The following is a 14,007-nucleotide window of genomic DNA, read 5'->3' as shown; positions in this document are numbered from 1 at the left end:
TCCATTTATTCCTCCATGTTTATTTATTTTTATTAATCTTTACAACAGACTGTATTTTCATGACACGCTTATTTTCAAACTCAGTATTTTTAATACTATCAGAGTGGAGAAAGACAATAAGCTTTCTCGCCGTTCACTCGCATTATTTCATAATTATTGTGTTTAATTCAAACAAACAATTTGCAACGTTCCCTTTTGTGAGTAATAATTTCTGTGTCAGCGTGGGTTAAATTATCTGACATCCTGTTGTCACACAATTCATCAATATACATTTTTACCTGCAAGGTGAATTATTTATTTTTTTTTTTATTTTTTTTAAATAAAAACAATTGCGTGCAAGTTAGCGCGCGCAGGATTTTAGGAACCAAAACATTTCGCAAACGGTCTTAAATTGTCTCAGTTGTTGGCGGCACGATAACAACTCTGCTGTGAACTCCCAACGACGTGAAATACATTCACAAATATTTACATAAATGCGTGGTCCCGTTTCAAGGCTGTAACATCGTCAAATCATTACAATGCGAAACATTTCGCGCGTGCAGCCCGATTTCCATGTTCATTTATGCAATAAAACGTCATTAAAACGCTGTTTCCTCTCGTCACCCACAAGCTCACTTTAAACATCTGGAGGACAGTCTGCTAATGCACTAATTCAAATTCACAAATATTCTCAATTATTCCGTTTTCGTCATTTAAAAAAAAAAAAAGGCTAAAATCCAAATGCGTCAAAATTCCACTAAAATATCTTGAGACTACAAATCAAATCGGGCTCTTGCAGGAGCATGACAACAACAATGTGAGTGTTTGTCCTTGTGGAAATCTTTAAGCAAAAGTTTCCAGCAGTAGTGGGGAAAAAAAAAAAAAAGCCATGTTCGTATCCGGATAGTTTCATCAGTTGGTGATATCAATCAGTGATTCAAAGAAAAATGAATACTTTAATCTCTGTTTCCACGGCAGTGTGTAAATGTACATCAGTCAGTCCTCACAACCCAGAATGCTGAGATTTATTTATTTATTTATTTATTTTGCCGCCATGTACGCAGACACTTTAGGGTTTGTTTTTTTTTTTTTTTTTTTTTTGCATTAATCCTAGTACATCACATTTCCATGCCATTTATTCCAGTGTTGGTCAGCTGTTGGCCAATGTGTGTGTGTGTGTGTGTGTGTGTGTGTGTGTGTGTGTGTGTGTGTGTGTGTGTGTGTGTGTGTGTGTGTGTGTGTGTGTGTGTGTGTTTTTTTGGTATTTGCATTTGAACGAAATGTTCACACGTTTCCATCCAGCGTTAACAAAATAGAATAAAGTCGTTAATAGAAGAGGTCCATCCTTACACAAAAGACCAGGCTGTTACAACACGTTGTCTCCGTCAGACAGCTGGTTGGATGCGTGATCACGTGTGTGGATGGTCAGATAGGGAAAATACGCAGGTTATGTTTTCGATTATTTGTAATTGATCTGTAAACCTCGCTGGCTGTATATATATATATATATATATATATATATATATATAAATTATGGACACTTGTGGAAAAGCCTCCTCGCTTTTTAAAACCGTGCTCAATTCCCTCTGAAGAAAACTTAACATTTGAAGATTATATCAACTGTAGACAATCAGCAGAATCTACAGCGTGAGATAAATAAATAAATAAAAACACACTTCCTATTGCGTCTGATGTTTAAAGAGGTGGCAGCTGCAGCCGTAACGCGTTCAGACGTCCGCCGCCGTAAGAGGCCGAGGCTCATTTGCACCGATCGTACAATGTGGAGAACCGGCAGACAATAAACAAAGAGGGGCTCGCCATGTGCGCTGCAGCTGCTGCACCCACGCGCACACAGCTGAGCTGCAGCGAGCAGCCGCGGCCGCCAGGGGGCAGTCTGACCCGTGAAAACCACAGCAGACGGACGAGGACTCATGACTCCCTGCAGCCCTACATACCTTAGGTGTTTTGGTTGTTGTTGTTGTTGTTTCTCTCCCCCCCCCCCCCCCCCTTGCTTCTCTACATGACATGGCGTGATTTAAAAAAAATAATAATAATACAAATAAAAAATAAACGAACGTCTTAAGTCACGTTTTGAAAACGATGTGTCAGTTTCCCGACATGAAACAGGTGGAAAACGAACCAGTTGGTGTGTAATTAAAATAGTATGAATGAGCTGGATGTGTCCGCTCTTAAACAACGGGACTCCGATTTAAGCCCACGTGTCAGCAAGCACCCAGCTTGATGAAGTCCCTACCACCTGCTGCTGTCACTGAACCTGACCTTTGACCTCTGCAGTGGGCAAAAGAGAAACGTTTCCAGCTCTAAAAAAAAAAAAAGTCACACTGGCTGTGAATCAGCTGTTGAAGAGATAATAACGTTATTCTGTGCCTCAAAAATAATATCCAGCGATGGGAAGTCATTTAGTTCATTTTAATTGAGCGCTGTACTTAAGTAGCCTGTAATAAGGTTGTTTACAGAGTATTTCCTTTTGATGATATCAATATCTATCTATACTTCCACTCCACGATACATTTCAAAGGGAAATATTGTACTCCACAACATTTATTTGACAACTTTAGTTCATTTTCAAAGTGAGATTTGACACAATGGACAAGAGAACAAGCCTTTAAAACACAGAAACACATGGTTACAGATTAAACAGAGTTGTTTCCAGCCTCTTTGATGCCGAGTCACATTTCAGATGTCCGAGCTGTTGACAGCTCCACCAAAAAAGTGATTTTCAATTCTCGCGTGGTTTCATTTCAATAAATGTTCAAAGGATCCAACATCTCAGGGAAAATTAAAGATGAAAGCAAAAGTCCAAAAACTAAAAACACTTGTTGATCAGAATGTTGTTTTTTTTTTCTGCTTTCCTCTTCATTACTCGTGTGATGATGTCGTACATAATAATAAAGCAGCCGAAAGGATCAAACCAGAACTTTTCATCAAATACTTTAAACTACATTTTACTGCCAATGCTTTAAGTAGGATTTTTCATGGAGTAATTTAACTTGTATTTGAGTATTTTAATATCCCCGTATTTGTCCTTTTAAGAATCCGAATACTTCTTCCATCACTTGGCGTGTTATTTAGAACATAATCAGGATGCCGTTCTTTATTTTATAATCTTCAGTCTCTACTCTACTGGACTCACAGCCAACAAGTCGCACCTGCAATTTTAGTTAATACCAATATGAAAAAAACAACAACAACAACAAAAAAGTTGAACACAAACACAACATAAAAGAACTACTTTTTGACAAAACATTTCAAATTTTATGTAAAGGCACGGAAACATCTTCATATTTATATCATAACGGGGGTGTGTGCTGCGAGCTGACGTCAGGCCGGCTGGTAGTTCTCTAATCGCTCCAACAAGACCTCTGAGTAGCCGGGGGAGTAGTACCTGAAACAACACGCACACTGTGGATACCTGACACGCTCTCATACTGAAGAAGCTTCTAGTCGGTGCTGGATTTGTTTTTGTTTTTTACACTATAGGATGTAGATATATAGCATGCATGCGTGTGAGCAGGAGGAGAAAGGCCGTACCTGACTATCTCCTCAGGGAAGGAGTTGTTTATGGCATTGATGTACTCCTGCAGAGCAGAGCCCGGCTCGGCCTCGATCTCCTGCATTTTCTTCAGTCCCCCGCTGGTCACGAACAGACGGCGAGCCTTGCTGTCGTGAGGCAGCACCTGGGGAGGAGAGGTAGGGCGCGTCCAGGGTAAGAACCTCGCTGTTAAACGTGACCTCCCTTCACCGGCTCCCGGTGTGCTTTAGAATTGATTTGAAGATTTTACTGTTGACTTTTAAGACACTTCACGGTCTCTCTCCCTCCTATTTAGCTGACCTGATTGTTTCATACCAGCCTGCCCGAGATCTTCGGACAAAAAAAAACAACAACTTTGATCTGTTCCGGAGACACGTTTTAAAACTAAAAGGTCGCAAAGCTTTTTCAGTCGCGGCCCCCAAATTATGGAAATCAGGTCTGCGGAGTCAGTGACGCCTTTTAAGTCTCTCCTTAAAACCTACTTCTATAGGAGAGCCTTTCCTGATTTTAGTTGATTTTAAGTTATCAATTCTTATTTGATATCGTTTATACCCTGTTTGTTTTTAATTTGCTTTTATGACTGTTTTATATGATCATTGTGTTGTTTAGACTTTTTAGAATTCCCTTGTCGTTTTGTTTTAATGGCTTATGTGAAGCACTTTGTAACTGAAGTTTAGAAAAGTGCTGTACAAATAAAGTTGATTCTAAACCTTAAGGTAGATTCACTCACCTTGCTGAACTGGCAGACCACATGTTTGAGGATGTTGCTGGGAGCTTCGTAGAGGAGGGGCTCCAGAGCTGGCAGGTGCGTGCACTTCTGCAGGATGCTCTTCAGAGCCTTCTTACTCTGAGGAGGAGAGGACGCAAGAGGAATGAGATCTGCTTGCATGTAATGTCGTGGAAAAACTGCATCTGAAGCCCCCCACAAATGTCTCGGCCTATTCACCTTCGATCCCACCAAAATCTGTAAGTACATGGCTGTCATTGTTTATCTTTCTTTTAGCTCTCTCTTTCATTTCCGCCACTCACCGCACTCATTTCTGCTTCAATCTAAATTAGAAAGTTGATCAAAATGACCAGTAAGAAGCAAAACACAGGGGATTCTGTGGCGACACGAAGGGCTGATTTTGGTGATCGTTTTTCAAGGATGAAGCGAGTTGCAGGTCTCACTTTGACCTGCAGGTCCTCGGAGCTGCCGGCATCCATGTAGAGCTGCAGCAGTTTGGGGAGCAGGTTGGCTGTGGCCACTGCCTTGGCGTGCTCAGGGGTGTGATGCCCTATCTGGCCGACTGACCAGACGACGGCCGCCTTGATGTGATGCTCCGACTCCTCGGACAGACACAGGGCCAGCTGAGGCACCCCCTGCAGGACGGGAGGGCACACAGCACAGCAGGGCTGCTCCGGTTAACGTGACCTACATTACCGGACCCGAAGGAACGTGTCCAGCTGCAAGCATGGAGAGATATCGACACCTTGGAGATGATGACGGCCGTGGCCAGGTTTTCACCGTGAGCCGCCACATATCCCAGCGTCATGATCCCCGGCAACCGCAGGCTTCCACTGCAATCGCCCAGGTAGTCGACCACTGCTCCGAGGCCACCGCAGTTCACGATCACCTGGGACAGCTGGGAACACAAACACAAACACGGACCTGCTACTCCCTGTTTGTTTTTTTTTTCTTTGCACTTATCTGTACCACCACGTGTGAGTGTGTTTGCATTACCTCCGGTGTGTGTTTCACCACCTCCCTCATCAGAGTGCTGACGTTTTTCCTGACGTATTCATCCGGATCTCTGAGGCAGGCCATCGCTGCGGGGAAGACCTCGGCCTCTACCACCATCTCTGCCAGGTTGACCGAGTGCTTACTGATCTGGCTGAGGGCGGCGAACACCTGCCGCTGGATGGAGACAAAAAGACGGCTGAATATATTTCCAGAGATAATTCAAATCTGTGTGAAAAAAACAACAACAACAACAAAAAACAGCTTCATGTTTCCCTCTTTAAATAACAGAATCTTTGATGAAATGTCACTGCTTTCTTCTGGTATTTTAAGTAGCCACACTTAAATCTTTTTTTTTTTTTTCTGTGTACGTGTTTCTGAAGTTAAAAAAAAAAAAATCGAACTGAAGACAATGTTAATATTTTACAATAAGACTGGCTACCAAAAATGTAAGTGAATTAGCAGTATAAAAAAATATTTGTTTTGAGAACAGATGTCACTTTATGCTCCAATTTTATCGCCCTTATTTGGGGGTTTTTCAACACTGATAAAAACCTGACTTTTATGTCATTGTGTTGCTTGCAGGAGCTGTAAAATGTCATCAATATTTCACTGTTCTAATCCACCATCTTGGCAGATTTGAGATCACTAATTATCTCTAAAGTTTATTCCAAAAAAAAATCTTAATTGCCACAATAATGATTTCAGGGTAACTTTAAATACAAAATAATATTTGTTTCTTATTCAGGATCAAGAATATTTTCAAATTTGTATTTTTAAACAGGATTCTGTTGGAGAAACTTTTTTACATCACTGCAATTAAAATGTCATACAAATGAATTCAGACAAGATAAAGGTGGGTTTTTTTTAAATGTTAAATTAAGTTGAAATAAATAGATGAAGGAAGAACAATATCTTGGGAAACCATAAAAAAATATATATATATAAGCCTATTTTGAAATGATGTCCTTGGAGTATTTTTTTAATCAGATGGAACAGTTTCCCAGTGTGGCTCTGACGTTTCCTGTTAAAATGACACACAGATCAAATTAGACAATTTAACAGTCACAAATTTGAGCAGGAAAATTGGATCCTGACTTTAATCCGAGTAATTATTATTAAAGGAAAACTCAAGAACATTTACTATTCATGTCACATCTATTTATTATTTTTCTTGTAATGTAAGTTTTTTTTTAAAATATATTTTACAAAGAAAGGAAAAAAAAGATTTGAAAATAATTAATTATTGTAATGCATTAAAAGGAGGCTGTTATTTATTGTTATTCATGTTGTACATCAAAGGCTGAGTTAAAACCGGCAGCTGCTTTGAAGAGAAACACCATTAAAACAGTCATTAAGCTGGCTTCACCTTGAGTTTGGCGTCCGGGCTGAGGATCATCTGCGCCAGGTGAGCGGTGGCCCCCGTGTCCACCACATTCTGGGCCAGCTCTGGTGTGTGTTTTGAGATGTCACTGAGCGTGGAGGCTGCAATGCGTTTGAGGCCCATCTCAGGCTCCAGGAGACACAACACCAGCAGAGGGACAGCACCCGCATCCACAACCGCCTGAGACAGCGCTGCACGGCAACAGGAGGAGGAAGGAAACATTGAGCAAAAAACCAACAAGGACAAGAGTTAACGTGTGCACATCCTGCTGCGTCCTGTTGTGAATGTTTTGTTCAACGTGATGGATCCAAAGACAAAGAGCGATAAGTGAAAAATACTTCTACACCACAAAAAACCTGTACCCTCAGACCAAGAAACGGAGATATGAAGAAAAAAAAAGAACGGTCTGTGTATCTCAAAGCTCCTTACATGCGTTATATGATTAAAAAGTCATGCTGTAGCATGTCATCCAAAATGTGGAAAAAAAGTCATACTATAATAGTTCGTCCAAAATGTGATTAAAAAGTCATACTATATATAGCATGTCATCCAAAATATGATAAAAAGTCATACTATAGCATGTCGTCCAAAATATGATAAAAAAGTCATACTATAGCATGTCGTCCAAAATATGATAAAAAAAAAGTCATACTATAGCATGTCGTCCAAAATATGATAAAAAAGTCATACTATAGCATGTCGTCCAAAATATGATAAAAAAGTCATACTATAGCATGTCGTCCAAAATATGATAAAAAAAGTCATACTATAGCATGTCATCCAAAATATGATAAAAAAGTCATACTATAGCATGTCGTCCAAAATATGATAAAAAAGTCATACTATAGCATGTCGACCGAAATATGAAAAAAAGTCATACTATAGCATGTCGTCCAAAATATGATAAAAAAGTCATACTATAGCATGTCATCCAAAATATGATAAAAAAGTCATACTATAGCATGTCGTCCAAAATATGATAAAAAAGTCATACTATAGCATGTCGTCCAAAATATGATAAAAAAGTCATACTATAGCATGTCGTCCAAAATATGATAAAAAAGTCATACTATAGCATGTCGTCAAAATATGATAAAAAGTCATACTATAGCATGTCAGAAAAATATGATAAAAAAGTCATACTATAGCATGTCGTCCAAAATATGATAAAAAGTCATACTATAGCATGTCGTCCAAAATATGATAAAAAGTCATACTATAATATGATAAAAAAAAAAAAGTCATACTATATTCCACAAAATCATACTATAGTGTGACCTTTTTTTCATCGCAAAAATTTTAAGTAATGCTAAGGCTTGTCGTCAAGTAAAACTGTAAAAAAGCCTACTGCATTCTACCAAAGTCACAGGGGTACAATGGTTAGTGATGCTGCCTCTGCATACATAAATACTTTTCATCCAAAATATTTCAAAAACAATTATACTATGGACTGTCGTTAAATAAAACAGAAACAAAAACTAGAATATACTGGCACAGTGGTACAGTGGTAGATGCTGCTTCCTTGCAGTTAGAAGAGCATGGGTTTGAGTCCAACTGGAACCAAAGTATGTATTTTGCCTAAAAGTCATGCCATAGTGTGATGGTTTTTTTTCGGTCAAAAAAATAAAAAATACTTAAGAACTGCTGATGTCGTCTAAAATATGAAGAAAAAGTCATGCCATCGTATGTCGTCCAAAACGTATTACTGTAGTATGACTTTTTCTTCATCCAAAAAAAATCACCAAAAAGTAATTTATGCCCAAAAATTTAAAACCACACAGATGACATCTTAAGAATTTGTTTTATATTTTTGGCTGAAAAAAAACATCACTATGCCTTTTAGGCCAAATACATACTTTGGTTCCAGTTGGATTTGAACCCATGACCTTCTGACTGTGAGGCAGCAGCATCTACCACTGTACCACTGGGCCTGTGTTAGTGCATTGCAGGGTTTTTTTCTGTTTTATTTAACGACAGGCCATAGTATAATTGTTTTTTAAATAATTTGGATAAAAAAATTTCATGCTGTAGTATGACTTTTTCTTCATATTTTAGATGATATATTATCCCTTAGGTATTTTTGGGATAAACACATACATGTCTCCAGCTGGAATTGAACCAATGACCTTCTCAATGCGAGGCAGCATCACTAACCACTTTGGTAGAATACAATAGGTTTTTTTTTTCAGTTTTATTTGACGACAAGCCTTAGCATTACTTAAAATTTTTGCGGTGAAGAAAAAGTCATACTTTATTATGACGTTTTGGATGACATACTGGTATGACTTTTTCTTCATATTTTAGATGACCTACTGTAGTCTAAAGTATTTTTAATAATTTTGGCCGGAAAAAATTGACCACACTATAGTATGACTTTTAGGCCAACTATATACATGTTTGTTTCAGTTGGAATCGAACCCACAACCTACAGACTGCAAGGCAGCAGCATTTACCGCTGTACCACTGTGCCTGTGTTAGTATATCATAGGTTTTTTTTTCTGTTTTATTTAACGACAGGCCATAGTATAATTGTTTTTTTTTTAAATATTATGGATGAAAAATATTCATGCTGTAGTATGACATCTTCAAATTTTAGATGATATATTATCCATTAAGTATTTTTGGGATAAATACATACATGTCTCCAACTGGAATTGAACCCACGACCTTCTCAATGGGAGGCAGCATCACTAACCACTATACCCCTGTGCCTTTGGTAGAATACAACAGGCTTTTTTTCAGTTTTATTTGCCTTAGCATTGCTTAAAATTTTTGCAATGAAAAAAAAGTCATACTCTATTATGACTTTTTTGTGATTTTTTTGGACGAAGAAAAAGTCATACTATACATGTCGTCCGAAATATGATTAAAAAAAAAAAGTCAGTCATTTGAAATGTCATTCCACGTAGAAAGTACCAGGCGGGTATCAAACCGAGGACCTTTAGACTGTGAGACTACAACGCTTACAACTGCACCATTGTGTTGCCTACCACAACTTGAACAGAAGTCATGCTTATAGCATGTGTTCAGAAATAGCACAAACAAGTCATACTTCTTTAATGTCATTCAAAATGTGATAAAAAAAATAAAATTATAAAAAGTCATACTATAGCATGTCATCAGAAATAGCACACACAAGTCATACTTCTTTAATGTCGTCCAAAATGTGAAGAAAAAAAAAAGTCATACTATAGTGTGGTCTGAAATATCATGAAAAAGTCATACAAGAGTGTGTCGTCCAAAATGTGATAAAAAAGGTTTACTATAGCATGACTCCAAAATATGATAAACAAAAAAGTCATACTATAGCGTGTCGTCCAAAATATGATTTAAAAAAAAGTTATACTAATACCATGTCATCAGAGATAGCACAAAAGTCATACTTCTTTAATGTCGTCCCAAATATGATAATAAAAGTCATACTATATACCATGTCATCAGAAATAGCACAAAAAGTCATACTTCTTTAATGTCGTTCAAAATGTGATAAAAATCATAAAAAAGTCATACAAGAGCGTGTCGTCCAAAATGTGATTAAAAAAAGAAGTCATAGTATAGCATGTCGTTTGAAATGTCATACTATAGGAACATGAAAATTCCACGTAGAAAGTATATTTTGGACTACATGCTGTAGCATGGCATGTTGTCCAAAATGTGAAAAAAAAAATGTCATACTATTATTGTATGTCTTCCAAAAAGTCAGAAAAATTTCAAACTATAGTATGTCATCCAAAATTATTCTATTCTATAGCATTTCCTCACTTTATCTCAGATCGTTGTTACATTCACCCATACACTATACTGACACACTAACGAGATAGAGCTGCCATGCAAGATGGAGAGAGGAGAAGCCGGGGATTGAACTACCTGGCTTCCTGATTACCGGGCAACCCACCCTGCCATTTGAGCCACAACCTGCTCAGTGTGTTGTCCAAAATGTCAAAAAAAAATTCACACTATAGTATGCTGCCCAAAATTTCATAAAAATGTCATACTATAGTACGTCGTTCAAAATGTCCTAAACATGTCACGTTATAGTATGTTGTGCAAAATGTAATAAAAATGTCATAGTATTGCATGTGTTCCCAAATATCATGAAAATGTGATACTATAGTATCTAGTCAGCAACAATGCTAACCACTGCACCACATTGCCACCCTGTCTCAAACATGTCTTACATATATATCGTCCAAAATGTCAAACAAATTTCATAGTATAATATGTCCTCCAAAATGTATAAAATGTCAAAGTGTTGTGCAAAATGTCAAGCAAATGTCATAAAATTGAATTGCATAGTGTGTCGTCCAAAATGACCATCCTTCGATTATCTATACCCGCTTCATGGTGAACAGGATACACCCTGGACAGGTCGCTAATCTATCAGAGGGCCAACACACAGAGACAGATGGAAACCAAACCCATTCTATTTATAGGATCACCAATTAACCAGAGAATCATGTTTTTGGATGGTGGGAGTACCCGGAGAGAACCCACGCAGGCACCGGGGAAACATGCAAACTCCACACAGACAGGCCCATGTCATAAAAATGTCATACAAAATGTCCAAAAAAAAGTGTCTTACTAAATGTGTCATACTGTATGACACATTTTTGGACATTTTGGACGACATCATTTACTCTTTTACTCTAAAATCTTTTCTTTTTTTTCTGATTTATTTCCTTTTTTTTTTACCCCAAGTAAAATACATTTCTGCAGTAAACAGTGAATTATTTTTATATTCGACGAATTTTTTTTTTTTTTTTTTAAAAGTCTCAGATTTTAAGATTTTACAATGTGACACAACAATTTGCCTTTACAAGAAGTAAAACCTGCCTCCCTCCGTTCTTCTGAGTGGGCTGAGACAGAGAAATAGGACACACACACACACACACACACACACACACACACACACACACACACACACACACACACACACACACACACACACACACACACACACACACACACACACACACACACACACACATAGATGAGATGTTTACATTCTGCGAGGACAGAGACTGGACCAGCTGGGGCAGGATGTCCTCCTTCACCACAGCCTCAGCCAGGCCGTCGCTGTGGTCCGCCAGGCGGCCCAGGGCCAGAGCTGCCGTCTGCTGGATGCTGGGGACCACGTCCAACATCAAGGGACGCAGCATGGACATCACACCTGACGGAGAAGAGGAGGAGAGGATGGGTGGGAGCGAGATGATAAGCAATGAAAGACAGCACAGTGACCGTGTTGATGTGTCTCACCTGCATTATGCAGCATTTCTATATTTTGCGACCTGACTGCCAGATCAGCAACAGTTTGCACAAACTGCATCCTTGACTTCTGGTACTGTTCAAAAACTGCAGAGCACAGAAAGACAACAAAACAGTGAGGACACAGGAGCTCAACCATCTTCCCTGTGAATCCAAACAGCTCACAAATCCCACCTTGAATGATCTGTCGCTGACTCATCGTCACCAGGATATAAATGCCTCTCCGTAAAGATTACTTTCAAACTTTGAATTGTTTTTATCCAGCCCTAGAAAGGCTCAGGTTTTGTTTTTTTTTATCACGGATTTCCAAGCAGCGTTTCTCCGGCCCGCTGGCTTATAGGTGGTGTTGTTGTTTAATGTTGCTGTGGCAACAGACAGGAAGCAGAATGTTCTGGTGCTCCTGCCGAAGATCGTCTATGAAGTAGAGGTGACTCACTACGGTACTTCTGGATCCGGCAAGAGTTTATTGCGGAAATATGTTCAGAGTGAGAGCTCTGTGTATTTCCTGATCTCTGTTTGCGCTGTCTTTTCTTCTCGCTAAAAGACCAGCGCGACTGCTTTGCGCACTTTTAAAATCTCGTTATTGAACTCGATTCAAAGGAAAATCGAGACAATGAAGAGACTTTTAACCGAACAAGTAAAAAAAAACAACAACAAAAAAACAGTGGTGTTGTGGCGCTGAACCTTGAGATAATAATAATAATTTTTTTTTTTCTTGCCTCCTCTGTGTCCTTAGATGACCTGCCTGGATGAGCCGCTGTTATTTGTGAACCACTTTGCTGCTTAAACCCCGTTTAAAATAAGTGATATGAACTAAATGAACTATACCATTGTTTTTTCAAAACGTCTCTGAAATGTGATCGTTGCAAACATCAGCCTGTAGTCTCTCTTTTCTGTTGAAGTGCTGACATGGTAGAAGAATCAAAAGTAGGCTTTGAAGTAAACAGGAGATCTAATCGGAAATGCAATGACGTATTAATGCAGCCTAATAAAGAAAGAAATGATGAGAACAATATGACAATGCAAAAAAAAAAAAGACTCCAATTTACACTGCAGCATGTTGTTACCCTCCACTTAAACAGCCCGATTACTCTGATTTTTTTTTTTTTTTTTCAATGTTCAGTTCCTGATGTCCTCCAGTTTTTCTGTTTATTAATTTTCACACTAAATGTAGGCTAAATGCAGGTAATTGTCTCTTTCACCAAAAACAGCTTAATATCACAGAATAAAATTGACCTCATTATCACTTATCAACCCCCAATTAACACATAATTCTGCGGATGAAAATGAAACAAATATATATTTTATTTCTGATGTTATAAGGTCATCTGCTCACTGTTACAAAATAAAATGTAAACTCTCATCTTATTGGGTTATAGTGTATGGTTCATTTTTCCATCTGTTCTGCACAGTATGATTTGTGCACACATGCCTGATTTATCAATTCCGTTTACACCCGCTTTCTTTATTTTTGCCTAGCCTAAAAAAAACTGTTTTGACTGATGAGGGATTTAAACATCACATCAGTATATTTTTTTTATTTAAAATTCATTTTTAGTTTAATTTTCGAGAAAAAAAATTCAAATAGGCTATTTAATAATTTAAAAAAAAATTATTACAGTTTTAGCTTCGATTAAAATCCTATCATGGCAACAATACGCCAGTTTCAGCTTGATACAATTTTTTTTTTATTTTTTTTTATTAAATACATTTGCAGTACAAAAAAAAAAAATCAACGGCTTGACAAAGGTTCTATTTTTTTTCCATTATTGTATAAATTGAATTGTTCCTCATTTCAGCGAAAGACAAATAAATTTACTCATGCGGCAAATCAAGAGGCTACAAAAATAAATGAATAAACAAAGCCTCTGTCGTCATTGAATGTGTTCAGAAACATGATTTGATCACGGGCCAGACCTCCTCCTCCTCCTCCTCCTCCTCTTCCTCACTGTTCAGCGCTGCCTCCTTAACCGAGTTATCTGCATTACTGCTGATTCAGACAGACATCTGGCGCTTTGCACCGTCTGCCCGCGGCAATTATTCTTTTATTTGGTTTTGTCAAAGCAAAAACCTCCAGACTGACCGACGATTCTCCAAAACATCCAG

At 38.2% G+C, this 14,007-nt stretch overlaps 1 protein-coding gene across 1 annotated transcript; it reads right to left on the bottom strand.

Annotated features, from left to right (window-relative positions):
- Positions 1-2,398: 2,398 nt before the first annotated feature.
- spag6 (sperm associated antigen 6) lies at positions 2,399-12,209 on the bottom strand. The gene is made up of 11 exons (XM_069705578.1): positions 12,076-12,209; positions 11,893-11,988; positions 11,640-11,806; positions 10,971-11,013; positions 6,622-6,827; positions 5,256-5,429; positions 5,005-5,157; positions 4,703-4,894; positions 4,263-4,379; positions 3,532-3,677; positions 2,399-3,385 (listed from the first exon to the last, which is right to left on the bottom strand). The coding sequence occupies exons 1-11, from the start codon at positions 12,098-12,100 to the stop codon at positions 3,322-3,324; spliced, it is 1,383 nt and encodes a 460-aa protein (XP_069561679.1). The 5' UTR covers positions 12,101-12,209; the 3' UTR covers positions 2,399-3,321.
- Positions 12,210-14,007: the final 1,798 nt, after the last annotated feature.

Source organism: Brachyistius frenatus, unplaced genomic scaffold (assembly GCF_029030835.1).
Source record: "Brachyistius frenatus isolate BFR_SWC_R1_liver_20210118 unplaced genomic scaffold, ASM2903083v1 Contig_57, whole genome shotgun sequence".
NCBI lineage: Eukaryota > Metazoa > Chordata > Actinopteri > Embiotocidae > Brachyistius > Brachyistius frenatus.
The sequence above is the reverse complement of the archived record's forward strand: the minus strand, read 5'-3'. Positions and strand labels throughout refer to the sequence as shown.

What these genes read in the sequence shown, in the direction of transcription:
- spag6 (XM_069705578.1), bottom strand. Translation starts at nt 12,100, where the DNA reads ATGAGTCAGCGACAGATCATTCAAG. An exon ending in GCCCGGACGCCAAACTCAAG is followed by an intron (nt 5,430 to 6,621) that starts GTGAAGCCAGCT and finishes GTCTCCATCCAG; the next exon opens with CGGCAGGTGTTCGCCGCCCT. An exon ending in TGGTGAAACACACACCGGAG is followed by an intron (nt 5,158 to 5,255) that starts GTAATGCAAACA and finishes TTGTGTTCCCAG; the next exon opens with CTGTCCCAGGTGATCGTGAA.